At 44.0% G+C, this 22,135-nt stretch overlaps 1 protein-coding gene across 1 annotated transcript in view; it reads right to left on the bottom strand.

Annotated features, from left to right (window-relative positions):
• Positions 1–22,135, bottom strand: part of TMC5 (transmembrane channel like 5) — a 51,257-nt gene that overhangs the window by 28,349 nt on the left and 773 nt on the right. The window contains exons 2-9 of the mRNA XM_065919285.1: positions 18,573–18,733; positions 14,685–14,774; positions 9,323–9,422; positions 6,577–6,664; positions 5,563–5,811; positions 3,325–3,476; positions 1,336–1,480; positions 298–453 (exon numbers count right to left, since the gene is read on the bottom strand). Of these exons, the coding sequence (XP_065775357.1) occupies positions 298–453; positions 1,336–1,480; positions 3,325–3,476; positions 5,563–5,811; positions 6,577–6,664; positions 9,323–9,422; positions 14,685–14,774; positions 18,573–18,733 (1,141 nt within the window). The remainder of the gene's footprint in view (positions 1–297; positions 454–1,335; positions 1,481–3,324; positions 3,477–5,562; positions 5,812–6,576; positions 6,665–9,322; positions 9,423–14,684; positions 14,775–18,572; positions 18,734–22,135) is intronic.

The raw sequence follows: 22,135 nt of genomic DNA, 5'->3' as shown, positions 1-22,135 counted from the left end.
AATCTGATCCCAGGTCTGTGGCCAAAGTTCCCATCTCTCCACTAGCCCAGAGCCTCCACCCTGAGATGTGCACACACATCCCCTGGGGATGTTCTTATGATGCAGATTCTGGGTCCATGGACCAAGAGAGGGATCCAGGATTTTGCACTTTTAAACAAACTTCCTCCTGGTGGCGATGCTGCTGGCCACAACCTTGTTTAGAGTGGTGACCAGGACCCCACCTGCCCCCTCCTGCATCCCGTCCCTTCACCTGCTTCTCTGCACTCTGGACCCTGGATCTCCTGCCTCTCTGGTTACCTGTAAATTGTTCTCAGCCAGGTAATAAACAGCTACACAGCAGGTGATGGCCACTCCGGAAGAGACAACCCAGGCTGCCACGTGGGCAGAGAAGCGGATAAACTGCTGACTGAATGTTAACTTGACGTTCTCCTGACGGATTTCTGACAGGTTCTCCTGTAAACACAAGGAAGTCAAGTTCACTCGCAGAACCCCTACACTGTCAGCAAAGATCACCACCCCTGGGGTTTGGTGCTCTCACAGAGACACAAACCCACGGGCGCGAGAGTGGGAAAAAGCACCATGAACTTGGATTAGGAGACCTGTAGGAAAATCTCTAATGGGTAAGAACCCCTCATCACTTCATTGAATACCTTTTCCATCTCAGAGGGAAAGAGATTGGGACCATGATCTTGAAGAACACACCGAGGCCATAGGGCCTTCTTGAAGAATAAATAAGGCTGAGGAACCCTCTGCACCCCTCTTGTCAAAGCCCCTTAGTTTATAAACTCTGCTTGCTCTTTTTTTCTCTTAAATAATTTTCTATAGATCATGGTTTGTCAACCTTAGCTCTATTGACATTCAGAGTTGATAAACCTGTTTTGAAGGCTTGTCCTGTGCACCGCGGGATGTTGCGCAGCATCTTGGCCTCTACCCACTAGACGCTGGTAATACACACTCCTCTGCAGCAACAATCAAAAAAGCCTCCAGACATTGCCCTGTGTCTCTGGGGCAAATCTGCCCCGAGTCAAAAACCACTGGATAAAATTTTAAACCTAGAACTGTGAGGTCGATAAGCATTTAACACCTTGTAATAAATTGTTAAACTGCCCTTCAGCAAGCTTATGTCTATAACAAAGTCACCACGTTGTGTGAAAATGTTCATTTCCCAACACCATCACCAGAACTGGGCATTTAAAATAGTTTTAGGTTTTTTTTTTTCCCCAATATTATGGAGAGTAAAAAATGAAACATTATTCCTTTAAGAAAAGTTACAGGCACATTGAAGGAGGAAAGAGGACTGGCCATGGGAAGGGGTGTAAAGCTAGTTCTCCTTACCCTTACTTCAGTGCTCAGATTCTTCTGTCTCAACTTTACTGCGCTTTCATGAGTGACGGTGAAGTCCCAGCAAAAAATGAGCTTGGCGATCCCTCTGGAGTAAATGTGGGGGTTAATGAAGTTGTTCCGGAAATACCTGGCCATACTAGGAAAGGCAGAAACCAAAATACCCAAGCGTTACTAGGACAGACATTGGGGGTGCAGGGATTATAACAAGGAACAGTTCCATCATTAGTGGTGAAAGGCAACATGGAAGCGTTAGCCTGAAGTTCTGGAACAGGGCAACAGCAAACATAATAGTCAGGAGCACTGGCTTTGGGACCTGACTTTGTAATCTTTGATTGCCAGCTGGGGGGATTTTGTCATTTTAAGGGTCCTAACCCTCAGTTTCCACATCTGTATAATGGGGATAATACTAGTTCACTATGAGAGTTGTGTTAGTTTCCTCTTGCTGCTATAACAAATTACCCTAAACTTACTGGCTTAAAACAACATGTATTCTTACTAGAGGTCAGAAATCAGAAAACGGGTCAACAATCAAGGTATTGGCAGAATCATATTCCTTCTGGAGACTTTGGAGGAAAATCTGTTTCCCTGCCTTTTCCAGCTTCTAGATACTGCCTGCATTTCCTGGCTTGTGGCTCCTTCATCTTCAAAGCTGGAAGAGTAATATCTTCTTTTCTTTCCCTCACTTTGACTCTCCTGCTTCCCTCTTTAAAAGACCCTTGTGATTGCATCGGCCCATTTTAAGATATGTAACTTAATCACTTCTGGAAAATTCCTTTTGCCAGATAAAGTACCATAGTCACAGTTTCTGGGGATTAGGTCATGGACATCTTTGAAGAGGGGGCATTATTCAGCCCACAGCAAGAGTCAATGTAGCCCTTAGCACAGTAAGCACTCAATAAAGGCAGCTGTAATTATCATGGAGATGTCTAGGATTCATTGAAATTGAGTCCAGGAAGCACTTAGCACTAAGCTTGATATGTGAAAAAATTCTGAGCAAAATGACACTACCTTTGTAAAGTTTGCCACCATCAAGTAATAACAGCTTAAGAAACAGAAACATTTCCTAGTTCGATAGGACAAAACAAAATCTTGTTTTATTTTGGATTATCATGCTGGCAGTGAGGTTGTTATGGGCTGAACTCCTTAAAAATTAATATTTTGAAGTCCTATGACTACAATGCAAGAGACCGGGGTTTGAACTTTGGGTTGTGAAGATTCCCCTAGAGAAGGGAATGGCTACCCACTCCAGTATTCTTGCCTGGAGAATCCCATGGACAGAGGAGCCTGGAGGGCTAAAGTCCATGGGGTTGCAAAGAGTCAGACATGACCAAGAGACTAACACACACATATACATAACTCCTAGTACCTGAGAAATTGACTGGGTTTCGATACAGGATCTGTACAGAGGTAATTAAATTAAAGTGAGATCATTTAAGTGGGCCCAATCCAACATGGCTGGTGTCCTTATAAGAAGGGGATGTTAGGACTCAGATATGCATGGAGGGTAGATCATATGAGGAGAGAGTGGGAAGGTGGCTGTCAGCAAGCCGGCGAGAGAATCCTCAGGAGAAACCAAACCTGCTGAAATATCTTGAACTTGGATTTTTAGCATCCTGAGTTTGAGGGTGAAGAAAATGTTGTTGAGTAAGCCCCCCAGTCTGTGGTACTTTGTTACAAAGACCTGTTAAGCTAACAGGTTTAACAGATTGAACATTGACAACTGTCAATTTACAACCATTCATCAAAACTACCTGAGTCATTGCATCCTTATTTTCAGACTGACCAATTTCCTTAAAAGCACATGAAAATTTCTCTTCCTCTGTCCAAACTTAACACTTTATGTTCTAGGACAACAAAGGATTAGATAGGAGTAGAAAGTTGAAATTGCAGAGAAACTGTTCCTCCGGTAACTTTTGAGTCTCTAAAATTTTTCCTAAAACTATAAAGAGCTTAGAATCAGAAAATGCAAACATTCCATACCTGAAGAGCAAACTAAAAAAGCAGACGACCAAACACCCTCCAATTGTAAAGATGTAGGCCAGCTGCATGTTGTAGGAGGCCCTGCTGTTGCCATGCCGGATCGTATAATTGGTGTAAAAGCCATAGTACATCACTGTGTTAGTAAAATAACCCTGAAAAGGACAAAAAATCCCAGGTCAGGTGGATCTCTCAAGAAAACAATGAATGACTATGGGCAGTAGAGTTTACTTTTCCCGTATACAAGAAGCCTGTACTGGTCAGTTTAGACATTTTATTTGCCAGGAAAGAGGCAAACAAGGCCACTGAGAACTTAGGTGTCTTATCACAAGGCTCTTAGAGGTGGAAAGGAATTGCAAAGCAACACAGCTTTACAATGGAGGGGCCCAGTGATCACCACCTGGACCCAGTGACCAAGCCAAGCATGACTAAAAGCAGGACAGCCAGTTGTTACGTGCCTCTGTCATCTATTAAGTCTTATGGTCAAGTGTTTAAAATGAAAGAGACCAAGTCTTTAGGTCTAAACTTCAGTTGTTAGGAAATCAGGAGCCTGTGTAAATCTGAGGAACAAATTAGACCCGGAGGAAACAATTCAACAACTACATGTACATTCCAATGTTCTTTTCTATCTTCCACAATTGTCTAAGTGTTTCCTGCAGGTCTCTCTAATTTGTTCCTCTAATTTATACAGGCCCTTTATTTCCTTAAAAAACTAAAAACAGAACTACCATATTACCCAGCAGTCCCACTACTGGGCATATACCCTGAGAAAACCATAACTCAAAAGATACATATACCCCATTGTTCATTGCAGCACTCTTTACAATAACCAGAACATGGAAATAACCCGAATGTCCATCAACAGATAAATGATAAAGATGTGGTACAGATATACAATGGAATATTACTCAGCCAGAAAAAGGAACAACATCGGGTCATTTGTACAGATGTGGATCGATACAGTCTGTCATACAGAGGGAAGTAAGTCAGAAAAAGAAAAGCAAATATTGTATATTAATGCATATATGTGGACTCTAGAAAAAATGGTAGAGATGAACTTGTTAGCAGCGCAGGAATACAGGGGCAGATATACAGAACAGACATGTGGACATGGGGGTGGAGGAGAGGAAGGTGAGATGAATTGGGAGAGTACAACTGACATGTATACACTACAATGTATAAAACAGATCGCTAGTGGGGACCGGCTCTATAGCATGGGAGGCTCAGCTCAGCGCTCTGTGATGACCTAGACGAGCAGGATGGCAATGGGGGTGAGAGGGAAGTCCACGGGGGAGGGGAGATATGTATACATATGACTGATTCACTTCATTGTGCAGCAGAAACCAACACATTGTAAAGCAATTACATTCCAATTTAAAAAGGTTATCCCTTTTGTTTTTTTCCCAACCATTAAAAAATGTGGAAACCAATCCTATTTTGCAGGCTATATAGAAACAGGTGGTGAGCCAGATTTGGCTGTAGAGCTATTTGTCTATCCACAGAATCTCAGTGGCAGAAACCTCTTCTAGAAGGTAAATTCACAACGTGGGAGCTATGTGCTCCAATAAAGCACCTGGTAGATACACTGTGGTTGTTTATAAAGAGGATAACATGGATGTGTATGTTATACACACAACATACACAGTAAAGCAAAAAATGTTGCAAGGCAAGACTTGTATTATCTCACCCTCCTTTTACTTAAAAAAATATTTTAGTATTATCGACTTGTGTATCTATGTATCTATGACTGTATAGGAAGAAAAAAGGTGGATAAAGATACACTCCAACCTAGAGGGGTAGACAAAAGAGTGAGCGTGAAATAGACTTTTTCTTAATTTGTTCTCTTCTATACTAGGAAATTTTTTTTTTAAAGAAGCACTGTATTTTGTAGAAAGAAAACAAAAAAGAAAGAAAAGGTAGATCTATGAACACCAATATGAGATGGTGGAAGGAAGCAAGTCACAGGAAGTCCATATGAATAATTCATCTTTTGTTTAAAAATAAACCATGTGTATGCCCATAGGTGTGCAGAGAAGAGGATTCTGGACAACAGAAACTGGTAACATGGTCACCTCGGGAGACAGAAATTCTCCCGAAATTGTGTGTGTGTCACTTTGGAGAAAAAGAGAAAGCACTTTACACACCCGTTTTCGCATCAGTTGACTCTCAGGCAAATGAGAGGCCTAGAAGGGCGCCAGCAGGGCTTCCAAGAATGAACTCCAGGGGTGGGGGAGCACTTACCGCCCCAGTTAAAAATTCCAGACCGGTGAATTGGAGGTCGTTCTCCTGTGTCACAGTCAGCCGAGGGATGATGATGAAGCTGAAGGTCACAATGAACGAGAAAATGTTGAACTTCAAAAGCCATCTCAGAAAGTTGAAATAGGAGAGGACGCTGGTGCCGAACTTGCCTCCGATGACCTTGAGCGTCTTCTGCCACAGGCTGATGGAATCAAGCAGTTCTGACAGGTTGTTCTTGAACCTTCGGTATGCCTGGGGGTGGACACAAAGCACTGGACTGGACGGCCCCTCAACAGATACCTACCGAACAGGCCTGACAAAAGCAACAGGCCACCACTTCTGAGGCCCTTGGACATCAAGCCAGTCAACCCTAAAGGAAATCAACCCTGAATATTCACTGGAAGGACAGATGCTGAGGCTGAAGCTCCAGTACTTTGACCACCTGAGGCAAAGAGCTGACTCATTGGAAAAGACCCTGATGCTGGGAAAGATTGAGGGCAGAAGGACAAGGGGGAGACAGGATGAGATGGCTGGATGGCATCACCATCGCCGCCACTCCCCTGGACATACCCCTACTCTCAGCCCATATTAGGAACCAGGCTGCCCCTACCTTGGGGAGCAAGCAAGAGAACCTGCTGCTTGTTTTTGCAGGGGCCCTAGTAAAGACTTGCCAGAATTTCTTATCTGGCCTCTTATCAATTTCTATTGATTGAGGAAGGCCAAGAACCTGGGTCAGCATCACTATTATTTATTATCTTCCTAGGTTTGCTGTTGAAGGTGACACTCACAGTAGCTAGGCTGCCCAAATAACTGAATAACTCTGCAGTTCCTTAGACCTTCCTATGCCCACATGTTTTCCCCACACCTGAACTGACCCAATTTCTATGTTCTTTCAAGGAAACAGCCCTGAATTTTGGTTTTGCCTTCCTGTGAGTCCCCTGTCATCCCCACTCTCCCCACTCCCTGGTTTCACCCTCCTCTGTGCCCATTTACTGACCTCAGTAAAGACCGACTTACCAGTGAGATGGAGTTCAGACACTGGGCACAGCAATTGAGCTCCAGGATACGACGGGACTGCTTACTTTTCTCTTTGTCGACCATTTTCCTGTGGGAAAGGGCAGAAGACAGTGAGACACCAATGCGGTAATGCATCCATCCCCTTGACATTTCTTGAGTGCCTGCCACGTGCCAGGCACAGTCCCAGGTGGGAAGGCACAGACAGATCTCCCCAGGTCCTGGAGCAGACACCTTAGTTGGAAGGGGAAGAAAACAAATAAGAAATGTAATCATAAAGTAGGTAAACAATATAAGATAATAGAAGGTGAGTGGTACTATGGGAAAGAGGAGGGGGAAACAGCAGAGTAAGGAGGTGGGAAACACTGGGATGAAGACCCTGTTAGGATTTGAATGGCGCCTTATTTGCACAAAGTCTGGAAGGAGAAGAGGGGGTTAGTCTGTGGATAAGGGACTGTCAGAACACAGGAAACAGCCAACTCGAAGCCCCATGGAGGCCAGGATGGGCAGGAATGAGCAGGGGAAGGGTGGAGAGTGTGAGTGATAACTGTGGGTAAGTGGCTGGGGTCTTAGAAGACAGTGGTGCTCAACCAGGAAGATTTTTGGTCTCAAGGGATATTTATATTTGGGTACGTCTGGAGACTTTTTGGTTGTCCGACGGGGGGGTTGGGAGTGCCGCTGACATCTGAAGACCAGGGATGCTGCTGTATATACCCTACAGTGAACAGGACAGCCCCCCCAAACATGGAATAATCCCGACTCAAATGTCAGATTGAAAATCCTGCTCTAAAGTCTTTCGGGTCATCACAAGGCCCTCACAGTGTGACAGACAGAGCCAAGCAGAGTTTGAAACGGAAGAGTGTTTCCAAAAAGATCCAGCTGCAGTTGTTCTCTTTACTTTTCCATGAACTCATTACATCTCCTTTGCTCTGGGCTCTTTCCTTTGGCCCAGCCAAAGGCCCACCCCCACAACACCATCTTCCAAAGCTCAGTTCCCAGACGTCCCCTACTTTGCCCAAGTGGACTGTTAACTCTAGTCCTGTTATCTTCTAGTCCTCCCCCCTCTCCCTCCTCCTTCTACATTGATTTGGCCTGATATTCTTTCTATCATTCATAAGTTACTTGTTGACCAATCTACTTTCCCTGCCAGACTCTGAACCTCAGAACAATTACATCATTTATTTACACACATACAATTATTTATTAGCAATTGCATCGATTCCACTATCATCTTTGTGCTTAGTCGCTCAGTCATGTCCAACTCTTTGTGACCCCATGGACTGTATCCCGCCAGGCTCCTCTATCCATGAAATTTTCCAGGCAAGAATACTGGAGTGGGTTGCCATTTCCTTCTCCAAGGGATCTCCCCGATCCAGGGAGTGAAACTTTCATCTCTTGGGTCTCCTGCAAGGGCAGGCGAATTCTTTACTACTGTGCCACCTGGGAAGCCCTGTCCACTCCTACAAATTGCAAAAAGAAAAATGTTGAGGAATGATAAATGCAAGAAGGGCTGAAGGCTTAAACAGCCCTCACTCTTGTTTTTGAACTCCTGGGCTTAGAAAGCTTCTGAGGTTTTGTTTGTTTGGGTTTTGTGTCCCCGTTCTCTGCCCCGATCCCTGCACCTGCCTGGTACAGCTATGGCTTGCAGGATCTTAGTTCCCCAACCAGGCATTGAGCCCAGGTCACAGCAATGACAGTACCAAGTCCTAACCACTGGATCACCAGGGAACTCTCCTCTTACACACACCTTTCTTCTAAGAGGAGTTTAAAATTTACAGAGAAGTTACAAAAACAATACAGGAAATCCCCATCTCCCACTCACCATGTCCTCTGCTAACATCTTACATTTCTATGGTAGGTTGGTTGCAACTAAGGAACCAACGTCGGTGTGTAGCTTTTACCTAAACTCCAGACTATCCTGACTTGACCAGTTTTTCCATAGATGCTCATTTTCTATTCCAGGACCCGTCCAGGACCCCACATCACATTAGCAGTCGTGTCTCTTTAGAATCTTCCAGCCTGTGACCATGTTTCAAACTTTCCTTCTTTTTGATGATCTTGACAGTTTCGAAGAATACTGCTCAGGTATTATGAAAACCGTCCCTTGATTACGCTTTCTCTGCTTTTTTTTCTCTGGTTAGACTAGTGTTGTGGGTTTTAGAAGAGAGTACATGGGGATGGGGGGCTTCCCAGGTGGCTCAGCTGGTAAAGAACATGCATGCCAATTCAGGAGGTGCAAGAGATACAGGTTCAGTCCCTGGGTTGGAAAGATCCTCTGGAGAAGGAAATGCAACCCACTCCAGTATTCTTGCCTGAAGAATTTCATGGACAGGGGCGCCTGGTGGGCTGCAGTCCATGGGGTTGCAAAAAGTCAGACACGACTAAGCATGCATGCACACACACAGAGAGAGGACTCTTTGATCACACGACTTATCTCTGGGGATGTTAGTCTTGAGCACCTGACCCAGGTAGGATTAGCTAGACTTCACTCCGGGAAGCGATGTCCCCCTCTTTCCATCCTCCACTCTCTGGAAGCAGGTCACTAAGCAGAGCCCAGAGTCCAGGTGACCAACACACATTATGTGGAATTCTTTGGTAGGAAGATTACCTCTTCCCTTGCGTTTACTTCTTTTTCTTTCTTTTTTTTTTTTTTTTTTGCATTTATTTCTTATCTTTCTGACATGAGACAAAGGTAGAAGACTAAGGTTTCCATGAAATCTGTGCGAGCGAAAAAACTTTTGGTCCATACCTAAGGTTCCTTTTTTCTTCCATGGTCCTTGGCTGATTCCTAATGGCTTTAATTCTGTCTCTAGATGTCATGGGTATCAGAGACTCGATTAACTTTTGTCCTGCAGGAAAAAAAAAATGGAGATTAATTTTTTTTTTTATTTTAACAGAATAATAGCAATTGAAAATATGGTGCTAAAGATCTAGAGCATGTTTTTATGAGTGCACAGGAAAGAATATGCAGACTCAGTGAGCCGAAAAGTCACAAATAAAAACAAGATGGTGCATACACATGTGACATCTCAAAGCCAAAGCACGTGACAGTTTGTATGCAATTCCAATTCCGTGTTTTCCTTTTTCCTATGACACGGCACATTCAGCAAAGCCAGAATGTGTGGTCAACCTGGTTCTTTTCTCTCTGTAATTTTCTGCACGACTTTCTTTCGCCCCCCTGAGCTTCAGGCCCAAGCATCATCTTTACTTTTCTTGACTGTTGTCTTCTGCTCTTCTACCCCTGGAATGATGTCCCTCTCCTCTCCCGAGAACTCAGATTCACACTTTAGGTCCACGTGGCAGATGCTGTGATCACCTACCCCACAATCATCTCTCCTTTTTAATAGGATCCCAATTCAGTTTAGGCATCTACCTGCCTCCCTCCCATGTCCTGGGCTTCTGCAGGGTGGGGTTCATCTCCAGGTTCTCATCGCCAGGGCCCAGCAGGCCCTGTGAGTCTGAGTCTATCTCGATGACCCCAGAACCCAGCAGGTGACCTGTTTAGCTCCAGGTATGTGATAACATCGGCAATCCTGAGAGGTGGTCTGCTGAAGGGTTGCCTGAAAAAGGTTTCTTCCTTCTCAAAAAAGCAAGACTCAAAAAATAAGGAAAAGGCAGTGCCTTCTCCCTCTGGGTGGGTTGTGTCTGCATGGCACTTGGCCCCATCCATTACAGGGGTGGGGAGCAGCGGGGGGCCACCGGGCCCACGGCAGGAGTGGCTGGCTCCTGGCCCTGTTGCTGAGCTACATGGGAACCCTCCTCTCAGTGACATAGCTGAGGCGGAGGGAGAATTCCCAGAAGAGGGCCTCCAAATCACTTGGCTGAAGATGAGGAATTTGAGCATCTCCTAAGAGAGACATGGGGACAGACAGAGGAATAAAGTTGAAGGAGGAAAAAAGTCCCATAAATTCGGGGAGACAGCAATGTGACAAGAGATGCCCAATCTTTCAACAAAGGAGCTAAACTCATAATATGCTTTGATGTGAATAGATTTTTCCCCCCTTTTAGAAGTCACTGAGAATGGCTGGACTTCTTGCCTGGAGTATTACGGGGAGAAAGAGAAACAACATCTGGGAAACAGTGTCTGATGTCAGGAGCTGTGAGGCAAGGGAGGGTCTCAGTTAAGACCTGGCTTCACGGAGGACTTGACAAATAGAGGCATCGCGTGATACATGAACCTAGGGATTGGGTCCAAAGCAGTTCGGGATGGTGGTTAAGGCGTCAGGCTTGGGAATCAGGCAGACTTGCATTTGATCCCAGATCTGCTATGTCATTTAATTTCCTTGAGCCTCAGTCCCTCAGCAAATGGAAATGACAGGCGTGCCTGTATTACACGTGCGGAGAGTGGCAGGCAAATAAAACTAAATTCGATGGATAACACAAAGGCAGAACACCGGGCACGTGAAATGAGCTTGATCAAGGTAAAACTCCTTCTTAGGCGTCAGGTCCTCTCAAAGTGACCCCTTCCGAGTCCCAAGCAGCCTCAGGTCATCTACCAAGCCTTCACCCTATTCAGTGTTTTAAAACCACAACCCTATGGGCAACTCGGAAGGGGTTGCTCCCATTCTAACTCCTCTGCCCCAGGGTCTCACCTTGGATGTTCTCGTGTGAAGTATGAAGGGTGCCTAAGCCTGTGTTTTCTGAGTTATGAAGGGTCTGAGAAAACGATTCCTTCAAAGGTGTTGCAAACCGTAATAACTGCTTGCCCTTTTGGTCATTCCGATTGCTGAAAATCTGAGAGTCTGTCACATCGCTGTCAGAAATGGAGGAGACCAGGATGGAGTTTGAGTTCACCGGTGTCTTTTCTGGAATAATCTGACTTGAGGATGGTCGGCTTTGGACCCCCGATGGGGCAAGCTCAACCTCGACAATGATTTCATTCACTTGACCACCAGAAAGCATCTCTCGTCCCCTCAAGCCTTAGGTCCCACCAAGGTGAGCTTCCCAAGACCTCATATAGCAGTCACACTGGCATTGTTGGGAACCGCCCAGAAAAGTGATGACAGTCACAGAGAGCTGCCCCATCCACAGCTTTTAATGCCAGGATGAGACGGACAAAACCAGTCCCCCACAAATCACAGTACAGCTCCCCACATCTACACCAGAGGGGGATCCCCAAGAAGAGGAGAGTTTTCCTGTGGAGATTCTGTCCCAGTAGCTAGGTAAAAGGCCAGAAACAGAATTCTTCATTAAAGCAATAGGATTCTAAAAACAGAAGGCAGAGATTCTTCTAAATGACTCATAATCAAAGGGCAAGGTCTTCTTTTTAATTGGTACCTCTGGTCCAAGACTTACGTTTTATTTCTAATTTTATGTGCCTAAGTACATCCAGATGGGTTTACAGGGAAGCAGCTGCTATCTGCTGACTGCCTGGGTAGCCCCACTGCTGTCTGTCTGCTTCCCACACCCATTCTCTCTTTCTCCCACATCAGCAGATGCCTCCTTTCCTGTGCAGCCACTGCGCTGTTAGAACTCTCCCAGCTTCCTTCGTGGCAAAGAGTGGCTCCTTTTGCAGCCTAGGATGGGCCTGTGATCCCATTCTAGCCAACAAGATTGTGGCTTCTGTTAACGCTCTTTAAAGGATGAAAGTTTGCCTGATTTAACCCTTGGCATTTCACCATTTCACCTTCTTCCTGACCAGATACAGCCATTTGGAAAACAAGAGGGTAAAACGTTCACCAGCTGAGGGTGGTGGGAAAAGACGCTTCAGAAGGAGCCTCGGGCGTTGAGAGTATCATGGGCAGAGGTGCCATAGAAACTCTGGACTCGTTCCTGGCATACTTCTTGTCACAAGAGGAAAATAAACCACTGTCCTATGTCAGTGCTGGGCACCTGGACACAGTCCCTACCCAGCAGACCTGATCTGGAAATCACCTTGGTTGTGCTGTTTATTTAATAGTTGGAGAATTTGAGGTGCAGAGGAATGAACTAAACTCCCTCCTAATCATACTCTCATTAAATGGCAGGACTGGACTAATAATAGAACTCTTTCCTTCTCCCCACACCAACGAAAATTACTACTACTGGGAATCTGCCTGCTAATGTAGGGGACATGGGTTCAATCCCTAGTCCAGGAAGATTCCACGTGCTGCGGAGCAACTAAGCCTGTGCACCACAACTAGAGAGCTGTGGCCGCAACTAGAGAAAGTTTGCATACAGCAACAAAGACCCAGCACAGCCAAAAAAAAAGTTCCTTGTAAAAAACAATACATGATAACCATCAGTAACAATACCTGCAGGCTAACTACTTTAAATAGAATATATTGTTTGATTTTCATAATCACCCTATGAAGTAAGTGCTGTAATAAACCCCATTTTATTTATTTCTTTGACTGTACCAGGTTTTTTAGTTGCTGCATGTGACCTCAGTTGCGGCATGTGGGATCTAGATCCCTGACCAGGGATTGAACCCGGGCCCCCTGCGTTGGGAGCTTGGAGTCTTAGCCACTGGACCACCAGGGAAGTCCCTAAACCCCATTTTATAACTAAGAAAACTGAGGCCCAAAAAGGTAATTTGTTTAAGGCCACAAAACCAGCAAGTAGAAGAGCTCAGGATCAAACGGAAGTCTGTCTGGTCCCAAAGCAAGGTGCCTTAAACTTAGTTACTTCTCCTTGGTCCTTTCCTGTCGGAAGATTCACTACTTCCTTCATTCGTAAATGAATATTTATGAGTACCTACTAAATGCCAAGTACTTCCTAGCTGCTAGCATGATCCACCAAAGTGACACTCTATCAGAAGACTGTCCATCAGTTAATTGTAAATGATTTGAGAATCAGAACTAGTAAAGCAAAATGGTAGAGAAAGCCAGGTTCATCTCTGGGTCCTCTATTTCTTTACTTCTCTCTGCCTTCTGGGGACTCCTCTCCCACCCAGAGGCCCTAATCTTCATATTGGCCACAAAGCATCTTAAGAGGTTTGAAGGCATTTCTTTTCCCCAGTAGTTAAAGCCATTCCCTGCTCTCATGGAAGACAGATAGAGAGCATGATTGTTTATATCCCCATGGTGTTCTCTCCCAAGTGGCAACACCTATTTCTTGAAAGATACAGGCCTCCTTAAGAAGCCTCTTAAAGAGTGAAGCTACAGGGTCCGGTGTCAAAAGGTGAGAGATAGTTTCAAGTCATGGGGCCCCACAATATGTGTTGTTACACGGAGGATGTCTTCAATTTATTCCTTGGTATTCACAGGTTTGCCTCTAGCTTCCAGCATTCCCTGACCTCTCTCCTCTGATGCTTTTTTACTTCCTCGGCCTCTGCCTCTGATCAGACCTTCCTCACACCTATAAGGTGATCCTTATAGAGCTTCCTAACTGATTTTCAAAGCCTTCTTCAAGCTGATTGCCCCTATCCTCCACTATCATAATAATTCTATGATTATTCAGAAAAATTTTGGTCAAGTCACTGCCATCTCACCAACACATGTATTAGCCATGGGACGGACATGTGACCCAAGCCTTCTTTCCTATGTAAAAATGACTGGTTCATGTGTAGGCATGTGTCCCAAATGGGGCTGGAGAGAGTTTCCGCAGAAATGACCGACAGGCCTAGAAAGAGAGGAAGATTTCTCCTGAGATTACTGGCTGTGTGCGTGTCTGATGTCAAGCTCCCTGGCCAGCAGAGAAGGCCTGACTAGTTGAGATGAATGAGGTGAAGCATAAAGAGAAGCTGTCTGCAAAATAGATGGAGAAAAAGAGAGTCCAGGTGGCCCTGAGCTCCTGGTTTCAGACCCAGAGGCCCTGGTTCCTGTAACTCATCCAACAAATACCTCTGAGCACCTACTATGCGCCATGTCAGGCTCTGTACTAAAGTGCTGGAAGGCAATTCTACCTTCTGTTCTTTGTTTACCCACATCCTTCCTGCAGCAACAAGCCTTGGGCCTGGGTGAGCTGGGTTTCTGTCACTTGCAACCAGAAGAGTCCTAGCGAAGACACCTTGATATCCAAAGGAGAAAAAAACTCTGCATGTTTAGAATAAAACCTATTATGATAAATTAAGGAAGTGCCGCATCAGTTACTACACCAAAAGCCAAGAGTCAGTGACAATGTCTGCATTGCCTTGAGCAGGCTCCTTCTGCAGGACGGATGCTTTTGGTCACTGTTCACTGAAGCCTTACCTTGGGGTGAACTGAGCCAATCATGTCCAGACAAGGGTGGGTCTCCATAAGCTGGGCCGAGACCGTCATCACCCACATAAGCAGGATTCACTGGAATGAAGAGACAAGACAATTGATCCCACATTAGTTATTACTGAGCACACGATGGTCAGCAGGACCTTGTTAGTGGGCCATAACTCAGAGTTTGAGAAATACTTGTCTGGAGGGGAAGGGATGAATAGATGGAGCTCAGAGGGGTTTGTGTGCTAAGTTGCTTCAGTTATGTCCCACTCTTTGTGACCCTGTGGACTGTAGCCCACTAGGCTCCTCTGTCCATGGGATTCTCCATGCAAAGATACTGGAGTGGGTTGCCATTTCCTTCTCCAAGGAATCTTCCTGACCCAGCTATCAAACCCATATCTCTTATGTCTCCACCATTAGTAGACAGGTTCTTTACCTTTAGCGCCACTGGGAAGCTTCAGAGGGGTTTAGGACAGTGAAAATACTCTGCAGGATACCCTTATGATGGATACAAGGGCTGAAACCCATAGAATGTACCACCCAAGGTGAAACTTAATGTAAGCTAAGGATTTGGGGTGATAATGATATGTCAATGTAGGTTCAGTTGTAACAAATGTCCCACTGTCGTGGGGGACCCTGATAATGAGCGAGGCCATGCGTGTGTTCCCTGGAGTAGGAAATGGCAACCCATTCCAGTGTTCTTGCCTGGAGGGTTCCATGGACGGAGGGGCCTGGCGGGCTCTGGTCCAAGGAGTCTCAGGGAGTCAGACACAACTGAGTGACTGAGCACACACGCGTGCACGTGTGGAGTACAGGGTACCTGAGAAATCTGTCGCTTTTCCTCCATGTTACTGTGAACCTAAAACTTCTGTTAAAAAAATGTCCTACTTCTAAAAATTAAACAAATTTTGTTGAGATGATTACAAAGCTTCCTTCTAGTTGTAGCCTTTTATGATGACACATGAATAAATTAAAAACTTGGAATGATTTTCTCAGGGACAGAGTCCACTTTGGACATCTACGTGACAGTGCCACATTTCAATATATTTTTTTTCAACTCATGATAAACAATGAAGTCTAAACTCCACAACAGAAAAAATTGGAGCACATTTTGATGGAGATGTATGAAATTATACTTCAGGAGGTTCTGGAACTTCTTGCCAAGGATCAGTTCCCAGCTTTGCTGCCTTATTAACTGTGTGCTCTCTGGCATATGTTACTTAATAGTCTGAGTTTCAATATCTTAGTCTGTAAAACAAGGATAATAATAGGCCTTCACATAGGATTGTTGGGGAAATTGAAGCAGTTAGTTTTTGTTGGGGAAACTGAATCAGTTAATATTTGTAACTGATGTTAACTATGTTTAAAAGTGCTTGAAAAAAATCCCAGAACACCACAAATTCTTAATATAATAGGTAAAATATATAATATATTTACCATAATATACTATTGTGGTAAATCAGTTGTTTTTCAGCAAATATTATACTTCTTCCACTTTGGACACCTCCATTGAGGTTGGACTTGGTCATGTGACTTGTCTTTATCAGTGGAACATAGTAGAAATGATAGTTTGCTAGTTCCAAACCAAGGACTCAGAGACATTTTATGTTTCTGCTCGCAGACATTATATGTTTGTGTGCTTACAGCTTATGCCATGGGATGAAAATGGCCCAGGTTAGTTCACTGGGTCAAGAAGGACACTATACCTAAACAGAATCTGTGAACTCAAATCAGACACAACCAAACCCAATCTGGTTCAGTCAAGCTCCAAGCAAACCCACAGATGTGTGGATGAGAAATAAATGATGCTTATCGTGCAACCCTGGGTTTTAGAGTTGCTTGTTACACAGCATTCCTGTGGCAATAGCTAACCAATACATCCCTTACAGCTGTTGCTTTTAATTCAGTTAGCATTGCTCAAGCACCTACTGTGTGCCAAGCATTAGGAAAATTTCATGGAGCCTTGGAAGATACATGGATGAAACGGGTTCTCCTTAAGGAGTGCATAGTCTAACAAGATGGTATAGCACAGGATAAGTAAATGCTGGGGCTACAACCTTGGTCCTAAAAGGAGCCCAGAGAAGGAAGCCACACTTTATGTGGCCACTTTTTAAAACAGCTTTTTAATTCCAGTGTTCTGTGGAGCTTGGTGGTCAGCAATCCATATTTTCCCTGCTTCTACCCAACAGTAATGTGGAGTCAGGGAGACTGTCTCTTTTGATTTAGTAGCTAGGTGACCTCTAGCATGTTTCTCTCTGAACCTCAGTTTTCCCTTCTGTAAACAGGGAGAGCAGTAGTGTCTGCTGCAGAGGAAAGAAGACTGTAAAAGTAAAGTGCTTAGCAGTCTCCAGTGTGGGAAACCCTCCAAACCAGTTATTAGCTCCGCTTGCATCAGAGTGGGGCAGTGTTTCTCAATCCTTTTTTTTTTTTTTTTCATTACAGACCACCTACGGAGTCTTTTAAGACAGTTCTTCCTCACTGCCCTCCCTCACGACATTATTTACTTATTTATTTTTGGCTGCACTGGTCTTCGCTGCTGTGTGCAGGCTTCCTACGGTTGTGGCAAGTGGGGGCTACTCTAGTTGCAATACACAGGCTTCTCATTGCAGTGGCTTCTTTTGCGGCAGAGCGTGGGCTATAGGTGCACATGTTTCAGCATTGTGGCACCTGGGCTTAGGTGCCCAGTGGAACATGGGATCTTCACGGACCAGGGATTGAACCCATGTCTCTTATACTGGCAGGTGAATTCTTAAACACTGGACCAACAGGGAAGTACCCCCATGACATTTTAATACCATAGTTATACTGTATAATTACATTTTTGTGTATCTTCTCTATACATAAAAAGAGGAAGGTTTTTTCTGGGCCTTTCAATAAATTTTCACCCCTTGAGATCCATATGCCACACTGAGAATGCCTGGCATAAAGGTTTGGAATAGCCCAACTGAATGTTTTCTCTGCAAATGTATAACAGCCCGCATTTTTCCTTAGTGTGTGGCAATTCCATCTCCTCCTCCCTGTCTTCTTCAATCTCTTCCCTACTAGTCAGGGCTGAGCGATCTTTCATCTGCACCAACCAGCACTTGGACCCCATGCTCTGTTCAAGGCTGAACCCCTTCTCCAGCTCTGAATTTCTATAACATCGACTTGTGCCATGAGCTGGCTTTCGCTATCAGAAAAGTCCCCCCTTTTTTTTTCTCTCTCAGAAGATGAGAACTGGTAGAATTTTCTTTACCTCCCAGAGCTAAACCTTTACACACATCAGATTCTGAGAATGAGATGATTTTTCACATATTATCCATCTGTTTGCTCATTTTCTTTAGTCTTTATGTGCTCTTGTCACCTCCTCACCTAGGCTTTAAATATCATGAGGACAGAGCTGCTTCTAACTCCCTGTGTCCCCCGTAGGTTCCAAAAATACAAATGCTGACCTGGCCATCTGAACACCTTTAGGAGGTGCTTAACTAAAGCTGGCCACTGGCAGCCGCACAAACTCAATCTAGTCTACCAGTTGTTTTGTTTGCTCAGCACAGGGATTTTTTTAATTTATTTAAAGAATTATCTGGGAACATGTGTAAAACCAGATTTCTGGCTTCTCTAGGAAAATCTGAGGATCTGGCCACACCAGGACCAGCTTATTCACATAACAGCCAAGGGCTTGAACCTGACCATCAGCCTCCACACACAGGCACCACTCCTGCCCAATGTGCTCAGATAAATGATCACACTGTTTCTCTTCTCTACACCCTCAGGTTCAACCTTTGTAAAGTGGATGTTTGAAGGAGCGGAGGTAAACCACTTCTCTCACTGATCTCTAATGACTGGTCCCAAGCCCATTGAATTTTATTTTCCTCCCAGGAAATGATCCTCTTCTTAACAAATGCTTACCATAGCCATTTCCAGGAGCACCTGGATGCGGATTTGCCATCCCCACAGATTTCATTTCAATGCTTTCAGGATAATCAACATCCTCTCTCCCAAGGATGCCCATGGGGCTGACACCCTCATGGTGAAACGAGGGCTGGACTGAAGATGTTCTGCTGAGCATTCTGCAATCCCAAAATGATGAATCAGTGTTCATCTGGTAGCACAGTAAGGACAATCATCCATCCATCCATTCATCCACCCGCCCATCCATTCATTCCACTGAATGCCAGTCAGGCATGGGCAAGGGGAATAGAACACAAAGACAAAGACATGGGTTGTTGACCCTCAGGGACTCTCCACACAGTCTGGTCGAGCTCCTTAAACACAACCACAAGCAATTATAATACAAGTAGTAACTGGGGAATATAAGAAGACAGATCCAATGAGTTCACAGGAAAGAGAAAATTTGGGCTGGGAGTTTGAAGGGAAATCTACATGGAAAAGAGACATCTGACCTGGGATTGGAAGGATAAATCCATACATAAAGAGTTAGGAGGATGGCATCCAAAGATGAAGAACAGCACAAGTAAATCTGTGGGACCAGAAAGTGCTGAATATATCAAAGGAATGCTATGAAAGTCAATTAACCTGGAGCAATGATTCTCAATTTTATGCATTTATCAATTCCCAGGCCTCACCTCAAACAACTAAATAGAAGCTCTGAAAGTTGGGCCCACGTATTTGTATGATTTTTAAGGCCCCCCAGGTAATTATGTAATTATAAGCATCAGTCAAGGTTAAGAACCACTGACCTAGAGTGTTGGGTTGAGGTAGGAAGAAGATGGGCTTCCTAGGTGGCCCAGTGGTAAAGAACCTGCCTACCAATATAGGAGATGTGGGTTCGATCTCCGGGTTGGGGAGATTTCCTGGACAAGAAATGGCAACCCACTCCAGTGTTCTTGCCTAGGAATTCCCATGGACAGAGAAGCCTGGCAGGCTAGAGTCCATGGGGTCGCAAAAGAGTCAGACATGACTTAGACACTAACCAATGACAACAGGGAGAGGATAGCAGAAGTGGGAGGAGGTCAGTCAGGCTGGGCTTCGGCTGGCATCTTACATTAGCCCAGCACATCCTCATTCTTAAGGTATCATAAATGAAGTGGTGGAGTCTTTCTCCCAAAGGTTATGGAGAACCATGGAAGATAATAAACAAGGGAGTGACAAGGTCAAAGGTATATTTTCAATGATGAATCAGGCAGTGGGGGATAAGACCAAGTAGGACATTTTGACCTGGTCCTTTTAACCTCCGATTTAGATTCTGAAGACATTTGATCCCACTACACACCCAAATCCCATATTTTTGTTTCTTGCTGTCCAGTCACTAAGTCATGTCCAACTGTTTGCAACCCTATGGACTGCAGCATGCTATGCTTTCCTATCCTTTATTATCTCCCAGTGTTTGCTCAAATTCATGTCCATTGAGACAGTGATGCCATCCAACCATCTCATCCTCTGTCACCCCTTCCCCTCCTGTCCTTAATCTATCCCAGCATAAAGGGCTTTTCCAATAAGTCGGCTCTTCAGATCAGGTGGTCAAAATATTAGAGCTTCAGCTTCAGCATCAGTTCTTCCAATGAATATTCAGGATTGATTTTCTTTAGGATTGACTGGTTAGATCTCCCTGCAGTCCAAGGGACTCTCACGAGTCTTCTCCAACACCACAGTTCAAAAGCATCAATTCTTTGGCACTCATCCTTCTTTATGGTCCAACTCTCACATCCATACATGACTACTGGAAAAACCATAGCTTTGACTAGATGGACCTTTGTCAACAAAGTAATGTCTTTGCTTTTAATATTCTGTCTAGGTTTGTCATAGCTTTCCTTCCAAGGAGCAAGTGTCTTTTAATTTTGTAGCTGCAGCCACCACCTGCAGTGATTTTGGAGTCCAGGAAAATAAAATCTGTCACTATTTTCACTTTTTCCCCTTCTATTTGCCAGGACGTGATGGGACCAGATGCCATGATCTTAGTGTTTTGAATGTTGACTACCTTTTTAAAGTATTTATTGAATTTGTTATAATACTGCATCTGTTTTTTTCTTATGTTTTCGTTTTGGGGCCTCTTCATCAAGAGGCTCAATAGTTCCTCTTTGCTTTCTGCCATAAGGGTGGTGTCATCTGCTTATTGAGGTTATTGATATTTCTCCTGGCAATCTTGATTCCAGCTTGTGCTTCATCTAGCCCAGCATTTCATATGATGTACTCTGCATATAAGTTAAATAAGCAGGATGACAATATACAGCCTTGATGTACTCCTTTCCTGATTTGGAACCAATCCTTTGTTCCTTGTCCGGTTCTAACTGTTGCTTCATGGCCTGCATACAGGTTTCTCAGAAGAAGGTGGTCTGGTATTCCCATCTGTTGAAGAATTTTCCACAGTGTGCTGTCATCCACACAGTCAAAGGTTTTAGCATAGTCAATGAAGCAAAAGTAGATGTTTTTCTGGAATTCCCTTGCTTATTCTATGATTCAATGGATGTTGGCAATTTGATCTCTGGTTCCTCTGCCTTTTCCAAATCCAGCTTGTACATCTGGAAGCTCTCGGTTCACATACTGCTGAAGCCTACCCAGAAGGATTTATGCTGAATTCATAGATATTACCACTAGAAATAGTACATACAAAATAAAACTCACATTGGTTAGAATTTCACATAGTAAATTTGTTACAGGTTAAAAATAGCCTGAAAAATAAATAAATAATCACATGCTGTTGGCAACATGAACGTTGAGAAACTTCACACAGGAAAAATTAGATTTGGTAGAACTGTCACCCAAGGTTAACACTGTCAGTGACCCAAACTGTACCTAATAAAATTTGTCAATGACTAAAACTGATGGAAGATTAAAATCTTTTTGACAAAATTTAGATCTACAGGATCTGAATCAGGAAAAATTAGACTTAAAAAACCTCCTTAGAGAAATCCTAACAATGGCAAAAACTATAATCAATAAAACTTGATGAAAACAACAACAATGGAGAAGATCAATGAGTCAAATCTGCTCTAAACATGAAAAGTGGTCAATTCTGGTGATAATTTCAGCAAAATAAAGATGAAAGTGGAAAAAGTCAGAAAGTGGCTCAATCACCTTGTATAAAAATAATTGAGTTAAATGGACTCCACGGTGTTAGATTTTCAAAAGATTTTCTTGATTAAAGTGCATTCCTGTTGATATAGTTCTGGTTAAAAGGTTTGGCTTCATAATTATCACCTTAACCTTAATCTCATTGGCAAAGTAGCAGGGTCAAAACAGTGCAATCTAAATGTCTTACAGGGACTAGGCAGGAAGAGGTAAGAGATTGGGAAAGATGTTATACAAGCAAGAAGTGATGAAAGATTATGATCAGTTAAGAACATGAAGCCTCAGGCTGAGAATCCAAGGCCCAGGTGAGGTATACAGGTAGGTATGAAAGTTTCACCATAAATCCAGGTCATGGAAATCATCATATGCATCCTTATCCCAATTAAGTTAAACACTAATTGACTTCATGATCTAACCTTCATCTCCCATCCCCACTGGAGGGA

The sequence above is a fragment of the Muntiacus reevesi genome, chromosome 2 (genome assembly GCF_963930625.1).
Source record: "Muntiacus reevesi chromosome 2, mMunRee1.1, whole genome shotgun sequence".
NCBI classification, from domain to species: domain Eukaryota; kingdom Metazoa; phylum Chordata; class Mammalia; order Artiodactyla; family Cervidae; genus Muntiacus; species Muntiacus reevesi.
The sequence above is the reverse complement of the archived record's forward strand: the minus strand, read 5'-3'. Positions and strand labels throughout refer to the sequence as shown.